The sequence below is a fragment of the Panthera onca genome, chromosome C2 (assembly GCF_046562875.1).
Source record: "Panthera onca isolate mPanOnc1 chromosome C2, mPanOnc1 haplotype 2, whole genome shotgun sequence".
NCBI classification, from domain to species: Eukaryota; Metazoa; Chordata; class Mammalia; order Carnivora; family Felidae; genus Panthera; species Panthera onca.
The window spans coordinates 8,034,383-8,059,146 of NC_138347.1; the positions used below are offsets into that span (position 1 = coordinate 8,034,383).

A 24,764-nucleotide genomic window follows, 5' to 3' on the forward strand; every position below is an offset into this window, starting at 1 on the left:
AGGTTTAAAAGGTGAGGGCGTAGAAATTTTCCAAATCTAAATCTATTCAAATGACGTTCAAGATGGGCATGTATTTCCCATTCACAATATACTTAATCCCCATCAACAACTACGCACATCTCTTGATTTTCAGAGGCATCTGAAACCCCAAACTTTGCTTCCCACTCCCCTAAATCTCAATCGGTGATCTACAGAACACTGCTACCGGAAGACAAGTTGTAGAAAGTAACAAAAAGCCTGATAGTCCTGTTAACTGGCTATGAACCTCCACGATTAAATTAACCAGCCATGCTTAAAACACAAAGAGACTGTGCAACAGAAAAGTTGCACAGGATAAGAAATCCAATTGGGAAAAACAAAAAGCGGAAAGCCAACATGAAATAGTATCTGAAAGTCAGTTGTGGCCTTTCCTTTTTTCCCCCGCTAAGAAGTGCAGTTTCAATACTTTCAAGTAAATAGGAACAGTGTCTGAAGTGAGTAAAACATCATCAAATGGGGATCTGACTTCCTTTCAAGAAGAGAGCAACCTATCACTCCTATTCTATATGCAAAACCCGCTGTTAAGGGTAGCTTTCATTAACGCTAGAAAGAATAGCAGGAAAAATCTTTCTTCCATCAGCTAAATCTAAATCCATTTATTGCTATAGACAGGTCTGTCTTCAGCAGTCTGAGAAAAACCAGTTTGGACATGTGTCAGAATGTATACAGGGCAAAAAAGATTTAAACTTATTTATCAACACAAGTATACTAACCAACTGTGTAATTTCTATACAAGATCACCATGTGTAATGTAAAATTACCTGTATTTTTCTTAACTTACCAGTTTTTGGAGAAACACATTTATCTTGATCTTTAGAGAAACATTTCATAGCAAGGATTCAATGCTCTAGTATTGGAATAGCCCCAAATTTATACTAAAACCTCTACTTGGAAAATACACAGATCCACGTAATATTTAATTCGCTCATCTCCTATTCTCTCTTTTAGGCACACAGGTCATTTTTTAAACCCCATTTTAAAAAACCAATACCTTCTCATTCAAAACCTAACTATTTGCATTTTAAGAGATACTTCCCCAAAATAGGTTTCAACACAATGTGATTCAAGCAGCACATTTTAAAGATAACCATCCTGTGATTACCTCTGAATTGTATACACATTAATAACATCTCAAATATCTACCTACACTTTTACCTAATTCTACTTTAATACACAAGTCCTGAAATATACTTACCCTCTGCCCCAACTGACAGGAACTGCCAAAGTCAACGATCTTGATTGCACTGCGTTTGGGGTTACAAAGAAGGATATTCTCAGGTTTTAGGTCACAGTGAATGATACTAAGTTCTGGAGTCGCGAGGAAAAGCAGTGCAGTGCACATCTGTTGTGCAAACTTTCGTGTTAGGTTCAAAGAGACACCTCGAAAATTGGTGTTCCTCAACAAGTCATAGAGGTTGTAGGACAGCATTTCAAAAACTAAACAGAGATGGTTTCGAAACATAAAGTGGCGCTTCAAATGCACTGAAAGAGGAAGAAAAAGTTTCATTTTAAATTATATATACCAATAAGATGAGAATAATGCACGCACGAACTCTCAAACAGTCTGACAACATTTCCACGTCAAATGTAGAGTGAAAACCAAGTTAGAACTTGGGAGATCGGCGTTCTGCACTAACAGCACATTCTGTAACCAGTCAGGAATATCTAGATTGTTCACCTGCTAATTAAACAGGTGTCGTGCCTGCCAATCAGCAATATAACGTGAGAAGTATCACCAAAATGCTTAGTTTAAAAAAAAAAAAAAAAAGAAATCAGGCAGGTCTGAAAACACACATAGCAAACTGACAAAGAATACTGAGAATACTTCAGTGACTTTCTGCTCCCTTCTGTGAGAAAGTATTTTTTACTCCCTGAGAGCCCAACCTCGCAACTTCATATAAAGCCCCACCCACTGGGATCTCCAGGTTGTGACCATGCTGCTGTAGGCGGCTGTCAGGCTCTGATATATATCCATATTCCGCTTTGCTCAGCCTTGGATCTCACTAGTAATTTCCTGTAACAATTGTCAAAGGAAGGCACAGATCTTTTTTCTTTTAGGCAAATACAACAAGTATGTGAAAAGCATGCTTTACAAGAGTTCATAATCAAGGCATTTGATTTATGTTCATCAAACCGGTACATGGGATATCTTGTGCACAACTGAAGGTTTGGGAAAACTTGAAAATAAAGCTCAATCATAAGAAGAAATTGTAAGCAGGCTCATGAATGAGAAAAAAGAGTATAGAAGCCATTATATGCGATCAGTGTTGACCTCTAAAAAGGCTTAATACACACTAAATTGCTTCAAAGATTGTGCTTTTAGTATTAACACTGACTGCACATCAGATGAGGTCATTCAATAAAGTGCTGCCCTTCACTATAAAATTCTTATATATACCAAGCTGAACACTTGTTACTCAACTGGAATGACATAAAACAACCATCTGTCAAGGTTACCTTCATTTTGGTCTCTTGGTTTCATAAAAAAAACAGGTTTCTCTACAGATCTATCTGGAGTAACTATGACGGTATTCAATCTCTGGTCCCCAAAAATGGGGGATACATTGTGTGCTCCTGAATGGCCTCCCCAGGAGCAGGGCCCGTCAACATTGGTTTCACATCATTCTTGATACAAACAATCCAAAGCTGGGATAAATAATACAAATGCTAAACGGCTCTATAGGAGTCTACAGTACAACTCAACACTCTGAAAATAAAAAGAATCCTTAAAGGTTACATAAGAACGTATAACATCTGGGGCTCCTGGGTGGCTCGGTCGGTTAAACGTCCAACTTCGGCTCAGGTCACCATCTCCCTGTTAGTGGGTTCGAGCCCCACATCAGGTTCTGTGCTGACAGCTCAGAGCCTGGAGCCTCTTTTGAATTCTCTGTCTCCCTCTTTCTAACCCTCCTCTGCTTGCTCTCTCTCTCTCTCTCTCTCTCTCTCTCTCAATAATAATAAAAAAACATTAAGAAAAATTAAAAAAAAAAAAAAGAATGTATAATATCTGCTCTTAATCAGTGAAGTGCATAGGTTTAATACTATAAACAGAGCTCCATGGGCAAGAAGACACCCCAGCAACTTGGTCAAGAGTTTTAATTTGATGAAGCAGTAGCCACAAAAAGAATGTAGAAAAGTAACTGATGTCAAAATTCCAGTGTAATTACAAAAATTCCTTTAAGAAACTCTGTGATTACAAAGTTCTTCGAATGGAAGATCAAGCCACTTGGTTCCACCTGACTTTCCAATTCATTACTCATTTACTGAGTAACTACAATGGGCTGAGCACTAAAGACATTGTCAAAGAAAGCTCAAACACAAGTATATTTATGTATCTTTTTCACCGAACTTTGGGGATACAGTTGTGTTATCTTTTTAACTGAACTTTGTTGAGGGTCAGCAAGACTTTGTTCTAAACCTAAAGTGAATTTTAACTAGACCCATGACAGATACCAAATAATCCACGTGAGCAATTATGCTGCACGGTAAAGAAGACTTTTTTTTTTTTTTTAAGTCTCAAAGACCTAGGACTACAAACTATTAGAATAAACTATTCTTATCAATTACTTCAAAACAAAAAGAAGTTACTGACATCACAAAAGAGCAATATGACTTTGAGACATCTTAAATTTTAAGTATCAATTCTCCTGGCAGGGCTATGTCTAATTTTAAAGTTTTTGCTTGTTTTCCAATATAAAGCCTTAGTTTCTTGAGACACTGTGCATTCACCACCTTCCTAAATAAAAACTTAAAAAAAAAAAAAATGCATCCCAAAAGCATCTATAATAATTAATGCCATTAATAATCATTAAAGTCAGTTTATTAAAAACAAATTGACAGCCATTATTATATACAACTGAATAACTAACATTTATTGAATGCTTACTATAAATTTGCCATGTTTTCTTTCCATAAGACAGAATTCAAATGTAATGCCATCAACATTTTCTTTACTACTTAAGCAAACACTCAAAACACAAAACACAAGAGTGAGGAGGAAGATGTTCACAGATTATAAGTCAAGTATCCTTCAAATGTCCTTCTTGAGCTTCTAAGCCCTTTGAATGAAAACAGGCTCAAATTTACACAAGTTATAACTGACACTGAACAGTAAATGTTCAGTGAGTACGAGAGGTTTTAGGGGCACCTGGGTGGTTCAGTCAGTTAAGCATCCGACTTTGTGGCTCAGGTCATGATCTCACAGATCGTGGGTTGCAGCCCCGCGTCAGGCTCTGTGCCGACAGCTCAGAGCCTGGAGCCTGCTTCGGATTCTGTGTCTCTGTCGCTCTGTCTCTCTCTCTCTCTCTGTCTCTGTCTCTGTCTCTCTCCCCCTCCCCCACTTGTGTTTTTCTCTCTCTCTCAAAAATAAACAAAACAAAAAAAAAAAAAAAAGGAAAAGGTTTTAAATAGACATGTTATTACTATGGATTATATCAGGTTTTCTCTACAGAGAAGAAATTAAGAAAAATTAATAATATTAAGGTCATTTTACTGTAACACTAGGGAATGAAGGCAGTTTCATAAAGGAAATCTGATCTTGGTATCTGAACCTTACATCTTTAAACATTCATTTTTTGTTTCCACCATTTTGGGCACACTAAAGAATCATAATGCCCACTTATTCATAAAAAGATATTTGTTAAATAAAATTTAACCTCATGTTTATCAAGTCAGGCCAGCATTTCTGGAAATGAGTTGCTATGTATACATGCCTAGAGAAACTGCTATAGTTAGTTGATCCTAAGGTCTCAATCTTAAAACTTGATGGTATTTTATATTTACTCTTGGTAGCAATTTGTTTCTTGGCACATAGAATAATGGGATCTTACAATCCTTGGCATCTTAGGTTTGACTGAGAACAGTATTAAACAAGGTATATTCAATGTTGTTGGGCCCATATATCAACTGACTTCACTATTTTCAGAATTTTTCTCTTTTTTGTTTTCAGGAAAAACACTGTAAGACAAGGAAACAAACACAGGGTCTAGATTCCAGCAGAGGTAGCTTCAGATGCTAGCTGCAGAGCCCCTGGGATCCTGGGTATGTTACACTTTGTAAACACAGTCTATAATCTAAGGACCCCACCGCTTTCCTTACAGGACTACTCTATTACAGATGATGGAAGAAAAGCACAAGGAATATGATAGGAGTTCAAGAAATAGCGGCTATTACCTCTTTTCTGGTGTAATAAGTCTTAACAGCATCTAATGCTGTCAAACTGACAAACAGCCTGAGGAGGAGTCTGAGAACTTGGCTCAGACATTCCAAAACTAGTTCTATTATTGTAATATATTTGGCTTACTTCTGATTTCTGAGGGTAGGAGAAACAGTTAAAGTTGCTAAAAAGAGGACCCCCGGATAAAGTGCATCATTACAGCAAACAAATGGCACTAGTAAGTTGCAAAACATGATACTATTCTTGTGTTTCTAAATTATACACCACGAGGAATGCACATTCCCCAAGATTTAGAATATTACTGCCAGATCGAGTAACCGACAAAAATCTATGCCCTCCAACAGAAATAAACAGTTGAATTTTTAACCTATCACTTTAAAAATTAACATATTCTCATTCAAAAACAACCATGAACTCAAACTTCTGGCCCATGTGAGGGCACATGGCTTTGTGTGCCTGTTTGTTTACCTATGTAGTATTTCATTTCAGTGTCATGTTTGTTCATGAGCTCAAGAAGTCGCACTTCTATCTGGGCTTGATTCAGAAAAGCCTTCTTGTTCTTTATTATTTTAATGGCAACCCATTCTTGCTCCACACGATCATATGCTTTTACAACCTAAAAGAGAAAAAAGATAAATAATTCTCTACTAATGGCAACAACTGCACAACATTCTACATTTAACTTTAATTGTATATTTACCTAATTCTCATTCTTCTCATCTCCCTAAGATGAGGTCCTGTTTGTTTCCATTCAGTCTCATCCATTTACTACTTTACAGTCAACTTTAAGTCAATCTTTTCTGTTACATTTCTTTTGTATCCTTACAGTATTTCTAAATATCCACAATACTGCCTTAACAAAAGCTAGATTTCTCCAGAAACAAATTTACATCATGACAAGTGCTTTGCTTTTTTACCTTTTTTACTAAATGACACTATAAAACAATTCTCCTAACCTTTTAATGGGAGAAAAACCTGGTTTAAATCTCAAGTATATGTGTAAATTATTTATTTTTTAAAGTTTTTTTAATGTTTATTTATTTTTGAGAGAGAGTACGCATGAGTGGTGGAGAGGCAGACAGAGAGGAAGACAGAGAATCCGAAGCAGGCTCCATGCTGTCAGAGCAAAGCCCAAAGTGGGGTTCAAACTCACAAACTGTTGAGATCATGACCTGGGCCAACGTTGGACACTCAACTGACTGAGCCACCCAGGCACCCCTCAGGTAAAATATTTAAAATAAGGTTCTGAGTCATTTGAAAAATGCAGAAAGCTTCCCAACCTTAAGTTAGACTTTCACAAACACGGGTATATAACAAAAGAATAGGTTTACTTTAAAAAAATAAATCTAATACAAATTACTCAGAAAGTTCCATGATATAAGGTAAAAGCCACAATTAGTGGATTTTGATAGTTTTAAAGTAGGAATCAATGCTAAGGAAAGTGGAGTGTTCATAAGCAAATCACCATGTACACCTCTCATCTTAATTTTACTCACTTAAAAGGAGTTTCACATTATTAACAAAGAGAGTTACATAAAAATTAGGAAATCAGGGCACCTGGGTGGCTTAGTCAGAAACATCCAACTCTTGATTTTGGCTCAGGTCATGATCTCACGATTTGTGTGAGATCAAGCCCCAAGTCGGGCTCTGGGCCAACAGGGTTGAGCCTGCTTGGGATTCTCTCTTTTCCTCTCTCCTTGCCCCTCCCCCATTCACGTACTATCTCTTTCGCACACACACAAAATAAACATTTAAAAAACTCAGGAAATCAATACATTGATAAAAGAGAACTATCCACAAATCAGAAAGAGCCATCTGATTAAATGTTAATTTATATTTATAATACATACAATCTGAATAGGCAAGAGTTTTTATACATTTTCTAGCATATTCAGAAAGCCTGGAGATAGATGTAGGTAGAACTCCAGGTAATTCCAATTTGGAGGCTGAGTACCACTAGAGGAGAGGAAGAGAATGGAATGCATGAAGATTTACATCAGTCAAGGTTAAATATATTGTCAATGGTGTATTATAAATGGTCCAATTAAAATCAAACTTGGAGGGGTGCCTGGATGGCTCAGTCGGTTAAGCGTCCGACTCTTGGTTTCAGCTCCAGTCACAATCTCGCGGTTTCGTGGGTTCCAGCCTCACATCAGGCTCTGTGCTGCCACCTTGGGATTGTGTCTCCCTTTCTCTCTGCCCCTCCCCCACTTGCGCCATCTCTGTCTCTCAAAAAAATAAATAACTTGTTAAAAAAAATTTTTTAAATCAAACTTGGAATGAAAAATGCAATTATTTCTGGTTTCATCCAATTCTAGAAAAAAGAGTGTCTACTGTCTTTAAAATCAGAGGCTACCCCTATAAACATCTGACCAAGCGGTTTTGGTATTCTTCTGTTTCACTGACTATATTGACGGCACCAAGAGCTGCAGTTCTACGCCCGGATCCTAATGGTCTCCAGGACAAAGGCCACTAACGGGCCCAACTATTTACTGACTTAGCAAATAGTTAACCGGCTAAATGCTAAAGCAATGGTTTCCGACCCTGAATTACACATTCAACAGGCAGCTTGAAAAAATACAAACGCGCAGAATCCAGCCACAGAGATTCTGGTTTAATTGGTTTACAGCCCAGGTAGCAGCTCCTTTCCCCCCAACATCCCCCCCCCCCCCACCTCCTGCCAAAGCTCCCTGGGAAATTTCAATGTGCAATCAAGACTCCTAACCATTGGCTAAAGAAATGAAGGAGCACCTTACTTGACAAGGATCTGGCAGAGTTCAGAGAAAATCTGATCAAGTCAGTATGGAAGACATTACCTGGTGAGTGACGGGTCCTGAACCTGAACACGCGTGAGCCTAAGGCAGGCATCAGTCTAACCCGATGAGATGGAGTTTGAGGTCAACGGGTCTCAATTTTCAAATGTTTAACTATGCTCACTTGCTCTTAGGAATTAAAGTATGAGAAAATCAAAGTGAAGGGGAGGAGAAAAACATCACTCTGAACTCAAAGACTACGTATTTAGGGAAAACCAAAAAACCAAAATGGAAAACGAAGTTTAGAGAGTCGGCTGCATGGCCACCATTTCCACGGTGAACAACATAGGGGTTAGAAAACCGTCCTACTGAAGGCAGCTGCCCAAGTAGCTGGTGTGATTTTCAAGGTGGAGCCAGCAACCCCTGGATCTAGGGCGCGTGCGGCTTTACTAAAACGCCTTTCCTTAGGAGACCCTGAGAGAGAAGGAGCTGCTTCTGACAAAAGAAGTAATACTTCATAAAGAGGGACTCCCCCAACACTGAGAAACCCCTAACTCAAAGAAAAAGAGGTTACAAATCAAGGAGAAGGTCCCTGAGTTCTTTACAAGCACTGCAACTACTTGGAATTTGAAAGCGGGAAGGGGCAGATACTATACACAGGTGGCACCAGGGCCTTGAAGAGCCACACTGGAATTACAGAGGCCTCCTAGCAACCTTGTACGTATTTCCTTACAGGTTTAATAGCTGAAGATTTTTCTGGGTCTTTTCTGGGTGGCTGCTAACGGCCCACAGTACATTTTTTGTCCTAAGTGTGATCAGACGCATGCACAGGCTGAAAAAAAGGCATTATTTTTCCTTCTCTCAGAGCAGGAATGGGCAAATAGGAGCACGCGGGTTCCATAGTTTTAAAAGGCCCCAAAACAAAACCATTTTTCTTTTTTTTTTTTTTTTTTTTTTTTTTTTTTAATTTATTTTTGGGACAGAGAGAGACAGAGCATGAACGGGGAAGGGGCAGAGAGAGAAGGAGACACAGAATTGGAAACAGGCTCCAGGCTCCGAGCCATCAGCCCAGAGCCTGACGCGGGGCTCGAACTCACGGACCGCGAGATCGTGACCTGGCTGAAGTCGGACGCTTAACCGACTGCGCCACCCAGGCGCCCCAAAACCATTTTTCTTTAAAGGTGGTTCAGGAGAGTCATTCTGAAACCCATTCTATCCTCATCACTGAAAAGTCCAAAGAAGTGTTTGAACTGCAGGTTAGTAATGGCCTCACCACACAAAGGGCGTGAGGCAAAGGAGACTGGGATCAGCAGTAAATCACACCTCACACCAAACGGAGCTTGGGGACTCAATGAGACAGGACTGACAAGTGGGAGCAGCTAGCTGGGCAGGTCCACAGCCAGAGAAAAAGTTTCTTAAAAGTGCAAAGACGAAGGTGTGATGGCTCTCGGTCTGAACACAACTGATGCGAGAGACCGCCATATTTAGGGTTTTGCGCTCTGCGCTGAGGCTGGGTGGGCAGGTGAGGACGGAAGGGCTGTGGGTGGAGACGAGGCCAGGAATAAAGAGAAACACCGAGTTCTGTTGGGGAGCCCCTTCCTCTCTTTTCCTGCCAGAAGCTGCTAGAAGCTGCTAGAAGCTAGAAGCTGCTGACTGATCCTTTCCATCACAGTCACAGTATCAGCCGTGCTGGTACTGTGAGAACGGGAAGAGGAAACCCTGAAGACCATGTGCCCACTTCAAGGCCTGATAACAGAAGGTAAGTTGAGAGAAAAACCAGGACACAGCCCCTGGCTTTCCCAGCCTCTAAAAAAGTGGCAGGGCACCTGCTGTGCCAACCGAACTCTTTTCTTTTTGAAGAGGAATATCAGATAGGAAGGTAATTATCTCTTGCATCCGTAGTGAAGAATCATCCAGAGACCATACACAATCCACATGAAAGGGGCAACACTACCTGTTAGCGATTCCGATCAACTCATGTATCAGTAAGGTAAGTACTTGATAGCTCTGGAAAGTAAACATGGAAAGTCTAATGGAGTTTTTAGAGCTGATGCAGTTTTACTGCCTTTGAAGGACCATGATAACCCCAAATACTTACATATCTGTTGTTTACATCTATTTACAGACATTGAAAGTGTACTACTGAGGAAAAGGCATAACAACATGATTCACTAGGAAGCTCTAATTTAGGAAATACAGCATTTTCCATTAAATTACCTGTCCAAAGGAACCTTTGCCTATCAAGGAGTCAATTTCGTAACGATCCATCCACTTCTCTCCGTTTTTTACAATATAATCATAGTTATCATCATCATAACCATCATTGTAAACCTTCCGCTCCTTCTTATGACTAGAATCGTCTCCCTGGCCCTGTTGGTGTCTTCGCTTCTTTTTTGCATAGTAAACCTGAAATGAGAATGTACCGGTGTTAAGTGTATAATTTAAATCTTTGGGGGTGAGGAGGTGCCATGTGTGCGTGCGTGTGTGTGAGATACAGATCAAGAGTATACGTGAGACAAATGTGCCATCAGGAAGAAACTGATGAATTTTTATTCCTTAGAACAAATACAAAAAAATGAAATAAAGAATTTTCTATAGTTGCTATCTGAATTACGTAATGACACTGATATATAACCAATGAAAAACGTCTACGGTGAAATTCACCTTTAAATTATATTGTTTATACATCTTATCAACAGATGCTAAGTGACTAGTCAAAGTATCCCATTCAAGAAGACTAACAGAGTCTGATTTATATTGATTTCTTAAACTAGGATATAACTTGTATACAATGAGATGGCATAGCTTGTACGAGTATAATATGAGGGATGGGGCAGGGAGGGGGGTGTGTGTGTAGATACTGATGTAATCAACACATGCCAAACCAAATAAAGAGCTTTTTCATCCTATCAACTTCCTGCATCCCAATTTTATATTTGGTCTTAAGACAAAAGGTTTTAAAAATGAAAGTTTAGATGGGTGTGAACTAAAATTTTCCTAATACAAAAGGCCCTCTGAGACATTCCGGTTTTTAAGCCTATAATAACGTAACAACTAATGAAAGCCAGCCGCTCCTTCCCCTTCCCCTTCCCCATAAGGGCCGTAAACCCTGTGGCTGATCACAGTTGAGTTCTTCTCCTTCTATCTATTTTTCTTACAAAATTGTTTCTAAAGCCAGTTAAAAAATTACAGGTAGACTAGGCAATAGTTCAAGTAATTGGTAACTGAGGAAATTATAAATTACACTGCACAGAATAACACCAGAAAAATTCTAGTTTACAAGGTGCCAAAATGGTTAAAAACCTGCTTCAGCAAAGCTACTGGGAAACTCTGGTTTTACCACAGGTTAACAGCAGCTTTGTTAATAATCTCCCAGATATTAGCAAACTGACATTAATAAACCGTTAACAATTTTCCAGATAATCAAAACTAGTTTGGCACATCTTTTCTAACACATTGTGTACAAAATCCAACGCAGAAATGTTCATCATTGAGTGCATACTAATCTTATCTTGCCACACTGCCACAGTAATACAACTATACTGGCATTAAACAGCATCAAACTGATATAAACTGTACACATGCATAAGAACATGCTTTTACTTAAATGGCTCCAGAGCTGGAACGGGGCAAGCCTTTAGTATGAAAGGAGACAGGGCTCACATGAAGAGGAAAGGAAGCATAGACACATCCACTCTTCTCCAGAAAAGCTCATTTCATAATTAATTGGAGCTAGAGCTGCGGCTAGAAGCAGATGGCAATCAAGCCAAAGGCCTAAGACACCAGAAAAATAATTTTTGGAGCCAGAGGGCCAAGGTGATATGAGTAATTCCAAGTGCTATGTTTTTTACTCTACTTACACCCACCAAAAACGCTTTCAAATATTTACAATAAAGCCACACACATAAAAATTTAAAAGACAATTTAAAGCCACAGAAATAGAGACCTATCAAATAAAGTAGGCCAAATGCCTGTTAACTGGGTATTAGATCTCACTGAGTTTCCTGACATCCATGGCAAAAACAGAAAGACATATAATAATTTACACAAAATTCTAACATGTGCATAATTTTACAGTGTCATTATTCCCTCCTTTTCTCCTTTCTTGCTTTACAGAAGAGTTATTACAGAAACATGATCTCAGCATATATTAAATACAAGTTGGAAAAAAGGGAAGTCATCCTACAATTATCTTAATTTTTTGCAGTCCTTGTTAATATAGTTTTTTTCTTTTACACAATTATATTACCTATAAATCATTAACACTCTGGTTTACACAATAATCATCAATATTATAATCACTGGGAATAAAGTTTAGTATATTTAAAAAGGCCACAAAATAACTTTTCTTCCCTGCTCTATTGCAAGATATGCTATTAAAAGAAATCAGTCATCTTACCTCATTAATATGCTTATATGTTTTGATCAAGTCAACAGAAAGTTTTCTCAGGGGAGCAGTTGCTGGATCACGGAAGGTTTGGGGCATCCGCCTCTGTAACATGACAATATCAGGCATCACCTTTAAATAGACAGAAAAGACTAGCACTTTAACTATACTGTACTGGTATAAATCCCCTCTCTTCTGTTACCTGTGTACAGGTATTAAAAAAAAAAAAAAAAAAAAGACATCTACATTAGAAGATCATACATTCTCTCTCAGTTATCTCTTTCGCCTGGATTCCAATGAAGACCACTGGAACAAAGAAGTGAAATTAGAAGATAATGTGCCGGCTGTGGCTTTCGATCCCGTTCCCCAAATTAAAGTGGGATCACAGACACACCCACGACTCCAGGAGACACACACGACACTGCCCAAGAGGGCTTCTCCATCATACAAGGAAAAAGTTCTTCTGAATTATTCCTAAAGCCCGATCTGGTTGACAAAAGGCAAAGGCAAAGGCAAAGACAAACCCAACTTTCAGCTTCCTAGGACATGGTGTCAGGACCCGCTGGCACCACAAAGCAAGGCGGCCACGGGGCAAGACTGGAGCCCGGCACTAAGACGTGCAGCCCCCACACCCTCGACCCTGCCTTCTGACAAACACCTGCCCCGTAAGCAAGGCGGAAACCTGCGTTTGTTTCTTTAACAAAACACGCTCTCCCCGGTAACACGCCCGAGCTTACTGTCCGCATTCCCTCCCCGCCTTAGCACTTAGCACCACCTGACATACTATATTTACGCATTTACCGGTTCTAGTTTTTTCCCCTTCTCCTCCCATTACAAGAAAAACTCCATAAAGTCAGGGATTCCTTTGTTCAGTGGTGTATTATTCCCTTTGCCTAAAACAGTGGTGGGCACATACGATATGTTTCATAAATACCTGCTGAATAAACCAACGAATCCACAATACCGAAATCTCTACTTACAATTACACTAGGAGCGGACCCCAAGTAAGTTCCAGAGAACACTTTAAAGCTCGTGAAACTCTTTTAAAAACTAATTCCAACCACATTCTATTGACAACCTCCCCACTCGGATCCTAAACGGTGTCCCTTTTATCCTGTAACAGGTTAGTCGGAGTTCAGCCGTGAGCTTCCTGCTAGATGGGAGGGGGACCAGAGCAGGGGCATCCTCTGTACATACACCAGGAATGCCTCCACTAGTGTGCCATGATCCTGGACTGTGGTCCCAACAGGGCTTCTTGCCATCAACAGATCCTCAAAACCGATGACGGGCATCAAGGTACCTACAGTCACCATCACCAGCCATTCGCGGATTCCTGTCTAGCTCTTGCAGACAGTGATGCCACAAAATCTAATGACTGAGCCAGATCCCCTGGCACAGCCCCTCTCCGAGGACACTCGGGTCAAGGTGAGGGGCTGAGAGACAGCAAATGCATCATACCAAGGCCTCACCGAAATGTCTGGGGTCTTGGGATAATTAACCACGTCAACCCACACCAACAAAACAGAGGGTTGGTCTGTAAGGTGATGGTGGACTTAAGAGTCACCATCCCCTTGGTAAGACGAGATGGGAGCGATCGTGGCAGTTTTCCAGGTGCCTTTTCTCTAAGACTAACATTAACATTGGTTTCCTCTGTCTCTATACTCAAACTCTAAAAAGCTATTATCCAGAGAGTAATTTCACTGAATTACTGTAGTAGGCTATTAATTCATTCTCTGTCCTCATGATGTTTCCCTCCTTAAAGTTCGAAATAAAGTTTAAGGGGGTAAAACTCTTCGGTGGTTAGAACTATTTGTCTGCAAAGATAGCAGCAATTAATAAGAAAATCCAAATTACTTAATTTTTCAAATATATGTTGTTTTATCTTGCTAAATATAAAGAGCAGGTACAGTGAGATGCACAGGATATTTTATTCTTATACTGTTCCTTGGAGATGTAATTTAATCGAGTAACAATACTGGTAATAAGCATGTCAATTATTTTTATGTGAATGAATGCTATAAGCAGTTAAGATAATGAAAAAGGTTTGCCTTAACATATTTCCTTCTTTATTTTTTAAGACCCTGGCAACGTTTTCTCATGCAGGGAATTAACTCGGCAAGACCATCCTTAGAGCACTGGAATGCGGCTAAACCCCACCATGAGATCTTACAGAAGCTCAACCAGTGAGGTATTTCGTTACTATTCTAAGAAAAGTTTGGCGGGAGGCGTAGCTGCTGCGGTTAGAAACAAATGAATGACTTAAGTAGTTGACAATAAAATAAGAGAAGTACTTGCTCCACGCCCTGTCAGAAGCACACACAGATTTCTGCATCTCTCCTGGAATCCTCGCAGCGATCTCCTGAGAGGGAGCAGTGTTCTTGTCACCAGCTTGCAAGTGGGAGACCGGAGTCTATGACGTGAAATGCTCGGCCGGAGTTCTGCGGCTCGTAAAGGGCACCTGTGAGATGGCAACTGAGACCGTGCGAAGTCCCGGGCTCTGAACCACACAACACTGGGCCAGGAGCTCCTTCCTGGTCAGGGGAAGGCCTCAATTCTACCCTCTTGGCCGAGTCACTTTTAGGCTATTTGTAGGGCAACATCACGGAGTTGTGCTTAATAAATATCAACAAAATAAGCATGTGGGTTTATTAAAATTAGCTATACACAAAACTGTGACTGTGTTTCTTGAAATTTTTACCTTGTCCATTTACAATTCCACTGGTATTTCAAACATGGGAAAAACAGAACCAGTGACTCCATCTTTCCAGGAGCAATTATGCTCACTCAAAAACACCAAAATCACACAATCAAGACAACAATTTCAAATGTACAGGACATACAAGAAATTCGACAAGAAGGTAATTTGGACTCAGCAGCGATGATTTTCCCACGCTCGACAGGAGTGTGCGCTAGGTGCTTGGCATTTTATAAAATATCACCAACCCCTTCCACAGTTGGCCAACCCTGTCTATGAGGCCAAACTGCTCAGCTAATTCTACACACCGTGCTTTTCTTATATACTTCTTGCAAAAGAAGTCAGTACTTTGGGAGCATCTGTATATGTAAACCAGAGGTATTCTGCCCACAAACAATCAGCCTTCAGACCAGACTGCATTTCATTGCTTCAAATGGCACCTTGTACAAGCAGGTGCTCAAACTATGTGGAAAGAACAAACCAAGTAACACTCCCTCCACTAACTTTCACGGCGATTTCAGGCTCGGCAGCCAAATCTTCTGTGTTTTGATACCGTGCTGCTTGCTAGAGCACAAACCCAAAATTAGGAAGTGACTTTTCCAAACACTCGGTTACGCATCTATGCTAGACTCAAGGCTGAATCCTGAGCGTTTGACATTTTTCTCCCTTTCCTGCTTCTTGTCACAAAGCCAGGAGCACAGAGAGGACCGGAGCGAGCTCCCTTCTTCCCCGGAGCCGGAGAAACCCACACCCCCAGGGCTCATAGCTCCTGGACCCCTCTGGGCAAAGACACAGATCACAAAGCTCAGGAAAGCATAGTGTGCATCTCCTGCTTAAATCAGTTCTGGGAGCTCAAACTGTTTTTTTCTTGAAAAGATTACACAGCGTAAGCTCCAGGACATTACTTAAAAATTGTCTTCTAGCTTAATAATACCTATTCCATCCATTTTATTTATATTTACCTCATAGTTTCATATAGAATGAAGAACTAGAAACCCACATTCTGCCTTTCTTGCTGTTCTGAGAGCTACTGAAACAGCTGAAAAGCACAGGTAGGGCATACCTTAGTCTAGTCTGAGGACTGTGCAAGGTATGTGAAAATTCTAACAGCACAAAGGGACTCAGCAATCCCAACGCCAAGCATACTTTTCTACAATTGCTTTTACTACGTTTCTCTTGCTTCCTGAATTTACCTTTTGGACAAAACTGTTTAAAAACCTGTATAAAACACACCACTCGCATAACCAGAAATAAAACGTTAAAGTTATTAGTTCATTTCAACTTACTTATATGATAAACCTTAAAAACAAACAAACTAGGATGTTAACAAGAAATAACAGAAATCACATAATAAAATTATCCAAGTTTACAGCCAGAGGTAAGTTTAGAGCAGTGTAGTCTAAGGTCCCCATCATACATTCAAGGAGCAGACAGAAGGGCCGCCTCCTGCAACTACGTGAGTCAAGACCCCGGGCCCATGTCTTAGGACTTGCAGACCATATGCTACACCAGCCCACGGTTTCAGTGTTTTACGCTTCAGTTATAAGAAAAATCTCTTCTCATCTGCCTGATTAGGTTCAGAAATTTCTGGACTATGGTAGAAATACCTGGCTGAATACTGTTACTTAAAAGACAGCCTTTTTGGGTCACCCGGCGGGGCTCAGTCTTAAGCGTCTGACTGTTGGTTTCGGCTCAGGCCGTGATCTCACGGTTCGGGAGTTCGAGCCCCACACTGGGCTCTGCACTGACACTGACACTGACAGCAGAGCCTGCTTGGGATTCTCTCTCACTGCTTCTCCTATTCTCTCTCTCAGAATAAATTAAAAAAACTGAATAAATAAAAATTTAAAAAGACAGTCTTTTTACATCATATGAATCCTTTAAAAACATCTTGTAACTAAAAAACAGAAATATTAAGTGAATTATTTCTGACTTTAAAATAACCCACAAATAAGATGTCAGTTGTATCTCAAAACAGGTGCTGTGCTGACCGAATTACCTGCTACAATTACCTACTACAACTAAAGGACTAGGATTTTTTCTAGCCCTCCATAGATGCCAGGTGTCATACAACAGAAAGGGCACTGTGTCTAAGAAGAAAGAACCTGGGCTGCACCCCCAAGTCTACGGCGTCAACACCTGGAGAAGTCACAGGTGGGAGCTCAGGCCCTTCAGCTGGAAAACAATAAAAACAGGCACCCTGCCTGACAGGCTGCTTTTGAACATGGGAGAAAATGAATCCAAACATACTCTGTTTCTTAAAAGTACAGGTGATTCTTGAACAACGTGGGAGTCAGGAACACTAGCCACGCTCCCTGTGCAGTTGAAAATCCACACGTAACTTTTGACCCTCCAAAAATTTAGTTACTGATTAGCCTACTGCCAGCCAGAAGGTCTGCCAATAAACAATTAACACATATTTTGTATATTATGCACTCTATTCTTACTATGAACAAAGTCAGCTAGAGAATGGAAACCGCTATTAAGAAAATCCTAAGGAAGAGAAAATGCATTCACAGTACTGGGCTGTACGCATCAAAAAGATCCCCATCTAAGTGGGTCTGCGCGATTCAAGCCTGTGTTGTTCAAGGGTCAGCTGCACAATGCAAACGAATCATTGTGCTTTTCCTATTTTTTGGATGTACCACAGAGCTGTCTTCTGGTACACACCTGCCAAGTTTGAACACTCGGACCACGTGCTCCAATTCTCAAACACGCAACTTCTCAACTTACTGCATAAAGCAAATTCCTAAGTCTTGCCATAATTCATCTTAACTATGAATGTTATTCACGTGCTATATATATTTTATGAATGTAAAGCCAGCTCAACTGTTGACAAAATTCTTCTTATAACACATACAAGGGTGTCCCCTCATCATGATGTTACTTAACTGGAGCCAGGTGCTCATTAAAACCACATACTAGGGAATCAGAAATAAATAATCCAGTGTAAGAAATATATTGAAATTTCCCAAGGTTCTGATCATCACCTGATATATTAAAAGGCCTAAAAAACAGGGGCAACCCAAATTCCTAAGGGCCTTTTTCAGTGGTCATCACACCCTCCATCTAAGTGGAGAAAGAAACTTTACCACAACTATAGTCAGTACAAAAATTCTCCCCAAACCAAAATTCAATGTAGTGAATGCAGTTAATTCAGGAAATATGCAAAACACACACGTACATAACACACACGTGTATGTGTGCATACCAAGAGATTTCTGCATTTATTCTGTTACACTGTCCATTTTATAAACAACTGCTGAAATCTCTAGTCTGAATATTAAAATGACCAGTGCGGTTAATTTGCATTACATTTTTCTCTTCTCCATTTTAAGGAGTTTCATATTTATTGCAATGCCCGCGCGCTGAAGTTGTTTATAATGGCATAAAATCCGCTCTGCTTAAGTTTGGAATCTGACCTGTTTTCCTCTTATATTCTTCTCCTTAACCACCTTTCTATAAAAATAAGCTCTCAGTTTCTTTATTTTAACAGACATTCTTTAAAATGAACTTTTCCCCTCCCTATTACAGAAGGAGAGAATGTGGCTATGGTTGGTTTGTAAGTGTTTTTTAATCAAGTGGAAGAGACAGAAAAAAGAAAAAGCTGACAAACTTGAACGCAAACTTCTTGACATCCTATCTCGTCAATCCAGAATCTCGTGTATGGCACGAAAAAGTGAAAACCGTCAAGCCGTTTTTGCCTATTTACCATTCTGCCACACTCCCAACAAATCACTTCTGAAACAGCACGCACTTACCTGGTTAGTGAGAGGTTGCTGAATCTGGTCAGAATAAGATAAGGCAGAAACCTGTTGGTCACTTATGTTTGGCTGGCGACGGTCACTGTACTGATGTGAATGGGGCATCTGTCCAGCCATCTGAAGGCCAGCAGCATGGAATGAAAATGACGGTGCGAGCCGAACAGATGAAGGTTTGCATGCTGAAGTCTCTCCTCCTACGAGAAGACAGTAAGTGAGGTTGAAAGGATGTATTTATATCCCAATGTCCCCATCCTTTGACCTAGCTGACAGTCCTTTCCACAAGGACCTTAGGATTTGGGAGTTTCAGTAATAGTAAAAGTTTTTAAAACCACACACTGCAAACAAATAACTATACTCAACACAACAGTTCTAGATTCAATGGGATAAAATACAGTGACTAACGTGTCTATAAATCTGTGGTAAGAGAAAATCTTGTCTTTTCATAAACCGCTAGGAGTAACAACCCTTAATACTTATTTTCACATAGGAGGTTTCCATCGAGAACTTTGAGTTAAGTAAGTAATCTCTGATTTTCTGAGAAGGGCCTCTCCAGTGGATCAGCTCCAGAGAAACTAACTCAGACGAGATCGGGCGTGTTCAGGGTGCTGTGGCTGTAGACACAGAAACCAATTCAAAGGAACGCCCCTGAGATGCCGCTTCGCACCCACCGGGTGTACGCGATCAATATTCCAGCATCCCCCAAACCAAGCGAAAGATCTGTCCTCAAGGTGCTCACCACCGACACGGGTCATTAACAGCTGAGCATACAAATACACGGATACAAATTCACAGGATGCTGGGTTCCTCCAACTCTTCAGACACAGTCCCGAGAGGATCCAGACCCCGCAAGCTCCCCGCGAGTATGAACGGCCAATAATCATCCCACAGGTAAGGCTGGGACCACGGTCACGATTTTCACGGTAGAAATGGAAAATGAACACTTGGTCCATACAAGCATTGGGTAGCTGGCGAATAAAAGTTCATTCTTCCTTGAAAAGAAGACCTTTCTTCTTAAATTTAACCACACTTGTAATCTCAGACGAAAGCCAAAAGGTGAAGCGCCGAACCCTGGCCAACAAACCGAGGGCCCAGAGTTCCCATGCGTGCCTTCCTGAACAAACCAGCTAACTCCAACCAGACAACAGGCCGTGTCGTTCAGCACCTGGGTACTTTTCCTCAAGCACTGTTTCTGAGACCTACAACAGCGCAGGCCCCACGGTAAAGAGCCCGGACGCTCGGCCAGGCTGCCGCACTTCGGAACCTGAGCTCCACGCTCCTCGACCGCGTGGCCTTGCGCACCTCATTTCGGCAAACGTGCATAGGCTGTGGGGACGGTGTGTAAAATACTCGGAACAGCTCTGGCGGCTCATGAACGGCCCACACCGGCCACGATGCTGCCCTGTGCCGTGCGGTAACGGCTGGTGGGGACAGCACCCGTTCTCGCGGGGCGAACAGCCTCTTCCTTGACAGTCGCCCAGACTCCCCAAACCGGAGAGAGCAAAGCTCGGCGCCCTCCAAACACAAGTGCCACTTCTCTGCTCCACCAGAGCACACGGCGCCTCCTTCCACCCAGTCACCCGGAACCAGAGCTCCTGCAGTCGGAGTTCTCTGCCCCCAGAGACCAGCCTCGGGCAAACAGCTGCCCAATCTGGCTGCCTCCACCTCCCGTAGAACATTCAAATACAGCCCCTCTCTTCATCTCCATGAACCCTGTCTCACTCAGAGGACTACAACAGATCCCCACGAGCTCTTTTTTGTCTTTATTCTGCCCATTTGCAGCTCTGGATCCCTTCAGTAAAATGCTAGAGTGACTCTTCGAAGCAGCAAACCTCGAGTCCTCTCCCCATTACTGAAACTGGAACATAACCTGCCTTGGCACGGCTCTTAGACCTTAGCTTCTGTCCCCTCCGTTACAGCCTGAGGTCCTTAACTGACCCACAGGGCACGATCAACAAATAGTTGCTGAATAAGTGAAAGGACAATGCCACTATCATGATAGATGGGGCAATTTTCTAAACATTTCATTACTCATACTAAAAAAATACAGTCCATTCAGATACATGGAACAACTCTGTTCAGCTAAAAAACAAAACAAAACTGGGAATTTAGCCTAAGGATATAATCGATGACGTGCACAAAGACACGGAAGAATGTTTATCCTGGTATTGTCCGCAACCATTTTAAAAAAAACAAAAAAACACGGAAACCTAAATGTCAAATAATGGGGGGAAAAGGAGGCTTTACATCTACATGACAAAAATACAAAAACCAAACAAACTGGGAAGGAATATAAATAAATTTAAATATATATAAATAGGATTAAGTTCTTTGATATATAAATAGCTCTTATAAACAGTAAAAACACTAAGGCACTGAAAGGCAAGTTACTTAACCACTCTAGGTCTTAGCTTCCCTATCTATGAAACAGAGATATTATTACACTAACCCTATTCCCTTAGGTTTATTATGAAGTTTTCAAAAAGTAAGACACAAGAAAACACAAATAATGGATCTTGGTACTTTACAAAATACTAGCTTCTGCTTCTACTACCAGTGTCATTATATACTAGGTTTAAACTCACTTATTGTAATATAGCAAAAAAAGGATAAAAATCATTAGTATAGAGCTTAAATAATTATCAATTGAACTTGTTAAAGGGGAGAGGGGAGAAACATGGGCATCATCCCAGAAACCCCCCCCCCCATCACTCTCTGACCCCTCTCAATCAATACCCAATTCTCTCTACCCCAAAGTTGCTATCTTGACCTCTAAAACCAGATTAGTTATAACTTTATATAAGTGGGTTTGTTCACTTCACGTTGTGCCTATAAACTGCAGTTTGGTCATGATCGTTACTTCATGGTAACCCATCTGTCCTACTTGCGACCGACACTTGGATTATTTCCAGTTCAAAGCTATTATGAACCGTGTCATTAGGACGAGTCTTGTTAAGGGTCTTCTGGCACATACACAGATGCTGTTCTGTTGCTCTTCTAATCGCTGTAGTTTCTAACTTCTGTAGTGTTTTTAATTGCTCCGTTTCTCCCCTGGAAGTTTATGAAAGTCCCTTCTGCTCTGTTCCTTCACTGACACCTGGGACCCTCAGTCTTCCTAATCTCAGCCACTGCTGGAGGTATGTGGTGGCTCTCCACCAACACATGAGCGTGTACAAGTTTCCTGGTGGCTATGAGCAGCTTTTCATCTATTGAAGGCCGCTTAAAGATCCACTTAGGTTGCTTTTCCATTTTTCTATCAAGAAAGACTATTCCTGATACATTTCTAAAATTTAAAACATCCTATTTTTAACACATATTGGGTACGAGCCCTTTGTCGGTTGTAAGTGGTCTGCATGGTCACTCTCTTAAGGGTGTTTTTTTGATGAGTACAATCTACTAATTTCATCACCTTTTGCTTTAGAATTCGTATTTTTGGTGTCCGTTTAAGAAATGTTCCCTTATATCCAAGTCATCAAGAAATGCTGTTATCTTCTAGCAGGTGAGTTTTCACCATTCGCATCTAGATGGGCAGTGCTCTTGGATTTGATTTCTGTGCATGTGTACCACAGGAATTCAGCTGCATCCCCCCCATAACGGACATTCAACTGACTCAGGACCAATTATTACAAAGACAAACTTTCCCTGCTGCTCTGCATGGCATGTGTATCATAAATCACATGCCCGTGCACGCTTGGATCTGGTTTTGGATTCTCTACGCTATTCTACTGGATACAGACCTACCTAGATTTCTTTCAACCTTGTGCAAGAACCAGCTTTACAAGTTTTAATATCCAGTAGAGAATTCTGTACTTCCTCAACAATGGTTTGGGTTATTCGTAGTCCTCTGCATGTCCGTATATGGTTTAGAATTAGCTCACCAAAATCACAAAACAAATAAACCTATGTTGGCACTGTGGTTGAAACTGCACACCGTCTCTCTTCAACAGTGCTGCTCAACAGAATTTCTGGCCATGATGAATGTATCGGCATCGTGTAACAGGCTGCCATAGCCACTAGCACTTCTGGACATTTGAACGGTAGTTTCGCCTTCCCATTCCTTATTCTTCCCCCCACCTCATTCTTCTTGCCACTGTCCCTCAAACCCGGCGGTGCTCAGAGAGGGACACAGGTACTTACTTTCCTGTCTTATTCCCAATCTCAGAAAGTAAGCTTTCAACGTATCTCTAGTACTGCGGTTGATGTAGGTTTTGTTCTTCCTTGATGACCATTAACAAATGAATCAAGTTCCTTTCTAATCATAGTTTGCTAAAACCTTTCCCTCACAAATGGATGCTAAATTTTATTAAATGCTTCTTCTGCATCCATTGAAATGACATGAGTTTTCTGATCCACTGTTAATGTGGTAAAATATACAGATTGATTTTTGAATGTTAAACCGACTATGCATTTCCTGGAACACAATTTGGTCATAATCATCCTTTTGTGATGGACTCACTGATGAAACCATCTTGACTTGGAATTTCCTTTGTGGGTAGTTAAAAGCTAATAATTACTTAAAAGTTGTTTTCATTCAAATTTTGTATTTCCTGGTATGTCTGGTAAATTGTTATTTTTCTAAGAGTACGGCTCCTCCGTCTACATTTCATATGCGCTGGCATCAAGTTCTTCATTACAGCCTCTAAGCTTTTCTATCGATGTAGGTGTAAATCTAGTGCTATCTCCTTCAACTCAGGACTGGCCAACGAGGCCGGCTCCTACCTTTTGAGTTTGCTAATTTTATTAAGTATCCTCTCTTATGTGGGTTTTCTATTTCTGCTCTCGTCCTGTTCTATCAGTTAGCGAGAGAGGTGTATTAAAAATATCCTGGGGCATTTGGGTGGCTCGGTCAGGAACCGTCTGACTCTAGACTTCAGCTCAGGTCATAATCTCACGGTTCATGGGTTCGAGCCCCATGTGGGGTTCTATGCTGACGGGGCGCAGAACCTGCCTGGGATTCTCTCTCCCCCTCTCTCCGCCCTTCCCCTGCTTGTACTCTCTCTCTCAAAATAAATAGATAAACTGAAATAAAAACCTTTTATCATCATCAACAGCCCTTCTTTATTTCCAATAATGCTTCCCTTTTTTAATATGGTCACACCACACTTTCTCATTCTTTGTGTGGTATGCCTTTTGTCCACTTTTCGCTGCCAACTTTCCATTCCCTTACATTTTAGGTTTGTCTCTTGTAAACAGTATGTACCTGGGTTTCATTTATGTATGTACACTTATAACCCTTCTATTTACTCCAACTATTTCATGTTCCTTTCTTACCTTCTGCTGGACTGAGATTTTTATACCTCCCAGACACACAAATTATTTTATTACTTTTTAGAGATCTTTTTTTTTTTTAATGTTTATTTTTGAGAGAGAATGAGCACATGTGTGGGGCTGGGGGTGGGGACAGAAGATCCGAAGCAGACTCTGTGCTGACAGCAGACAGCCCGATGCGGGGCTAGAACCTATGAACCTTGAGATCACGACCTGAGCTGAAGTCGGATACCTAACAGACTGAGCCACCCAGAGCCCCCACTTTTCAGTTATTTTATATGCTACAGTATAGATTACCATCCTTGACTCATCAAAATCTCATTACTCCTTTAATTTGTATACTTTGTTGTTGCCTCGGGCATGTACACACACACCGACGCACACATACTCACAATCACGAAATATCAACAAATCATCCCGCGTGAGTACAATCAGACTCAAGGATACACTTTGAGGAAGGGATGGACAATTCTGTGACATCCAGATAGCTATGAAAGAAATACAAAGAAACTGACAGCTGCTGCTTGATTATTGTAACTATCCTCCCAAAATATCTGTTTCATTTTCTCAATCTAGATCCCATCAATTAACGGATTAACTGCGTGCATTAAATTCACCAAGCACCGAGAGGTTAACGTGACACTGTTTGGAGGTGACAATGCCACCCATGATCTAGAACAGTACT

The 24,764-nt window shown here is 40.8% G+C and overlaps 1 protein-coding gene across 14 annotated transcripts in view; it reads right to left on the reverse strand.

Moving 5' to 3' along the window:
- Window positions 1-24,764, reverse strand: part of DYRK1A (dual specificity tyrosine phosphorylation regulated kinase 1A) — a 150,377-nt gene that overhangs the window by 21,760 nt on the left and 103,853 nt on the right. For 12 of the 14 annotated variants that reach the window (XM_078452785.2, XM_078452793.2, XM_078452792.2 and 9 more), the window contains 5 exons: window positions 18,812-19,008; window positions 12,368-12,487; window positions 10,186-10,374; window positions 5,684-5,831; window positions 1,235-1,521 (listed from right to left, as the gene is read on the reverse strand). In XM_078452785.2, coding sequence (XP_078308911.1) covers window positions 1,235-1,521; window positions 5,684-5,831; window positions 10,186-10,374; window positions 12,368-12,487; window positions 18,812-19,008 — 941 coding nt within the window. Of the gene's footprint in view, window positions 1-1,234; window positions 1,522-5,683; window positions 5,832-10,185; window positions 10,375-12,367; window positions 12,488-18,811; window positions 19,009-22,948; window positions 24,749-24,764 lie in introns of those variants that run through there. The other 2 variants (XM_060640865.3, XM_078452790.2) reach the window with 2 other exon arrangements.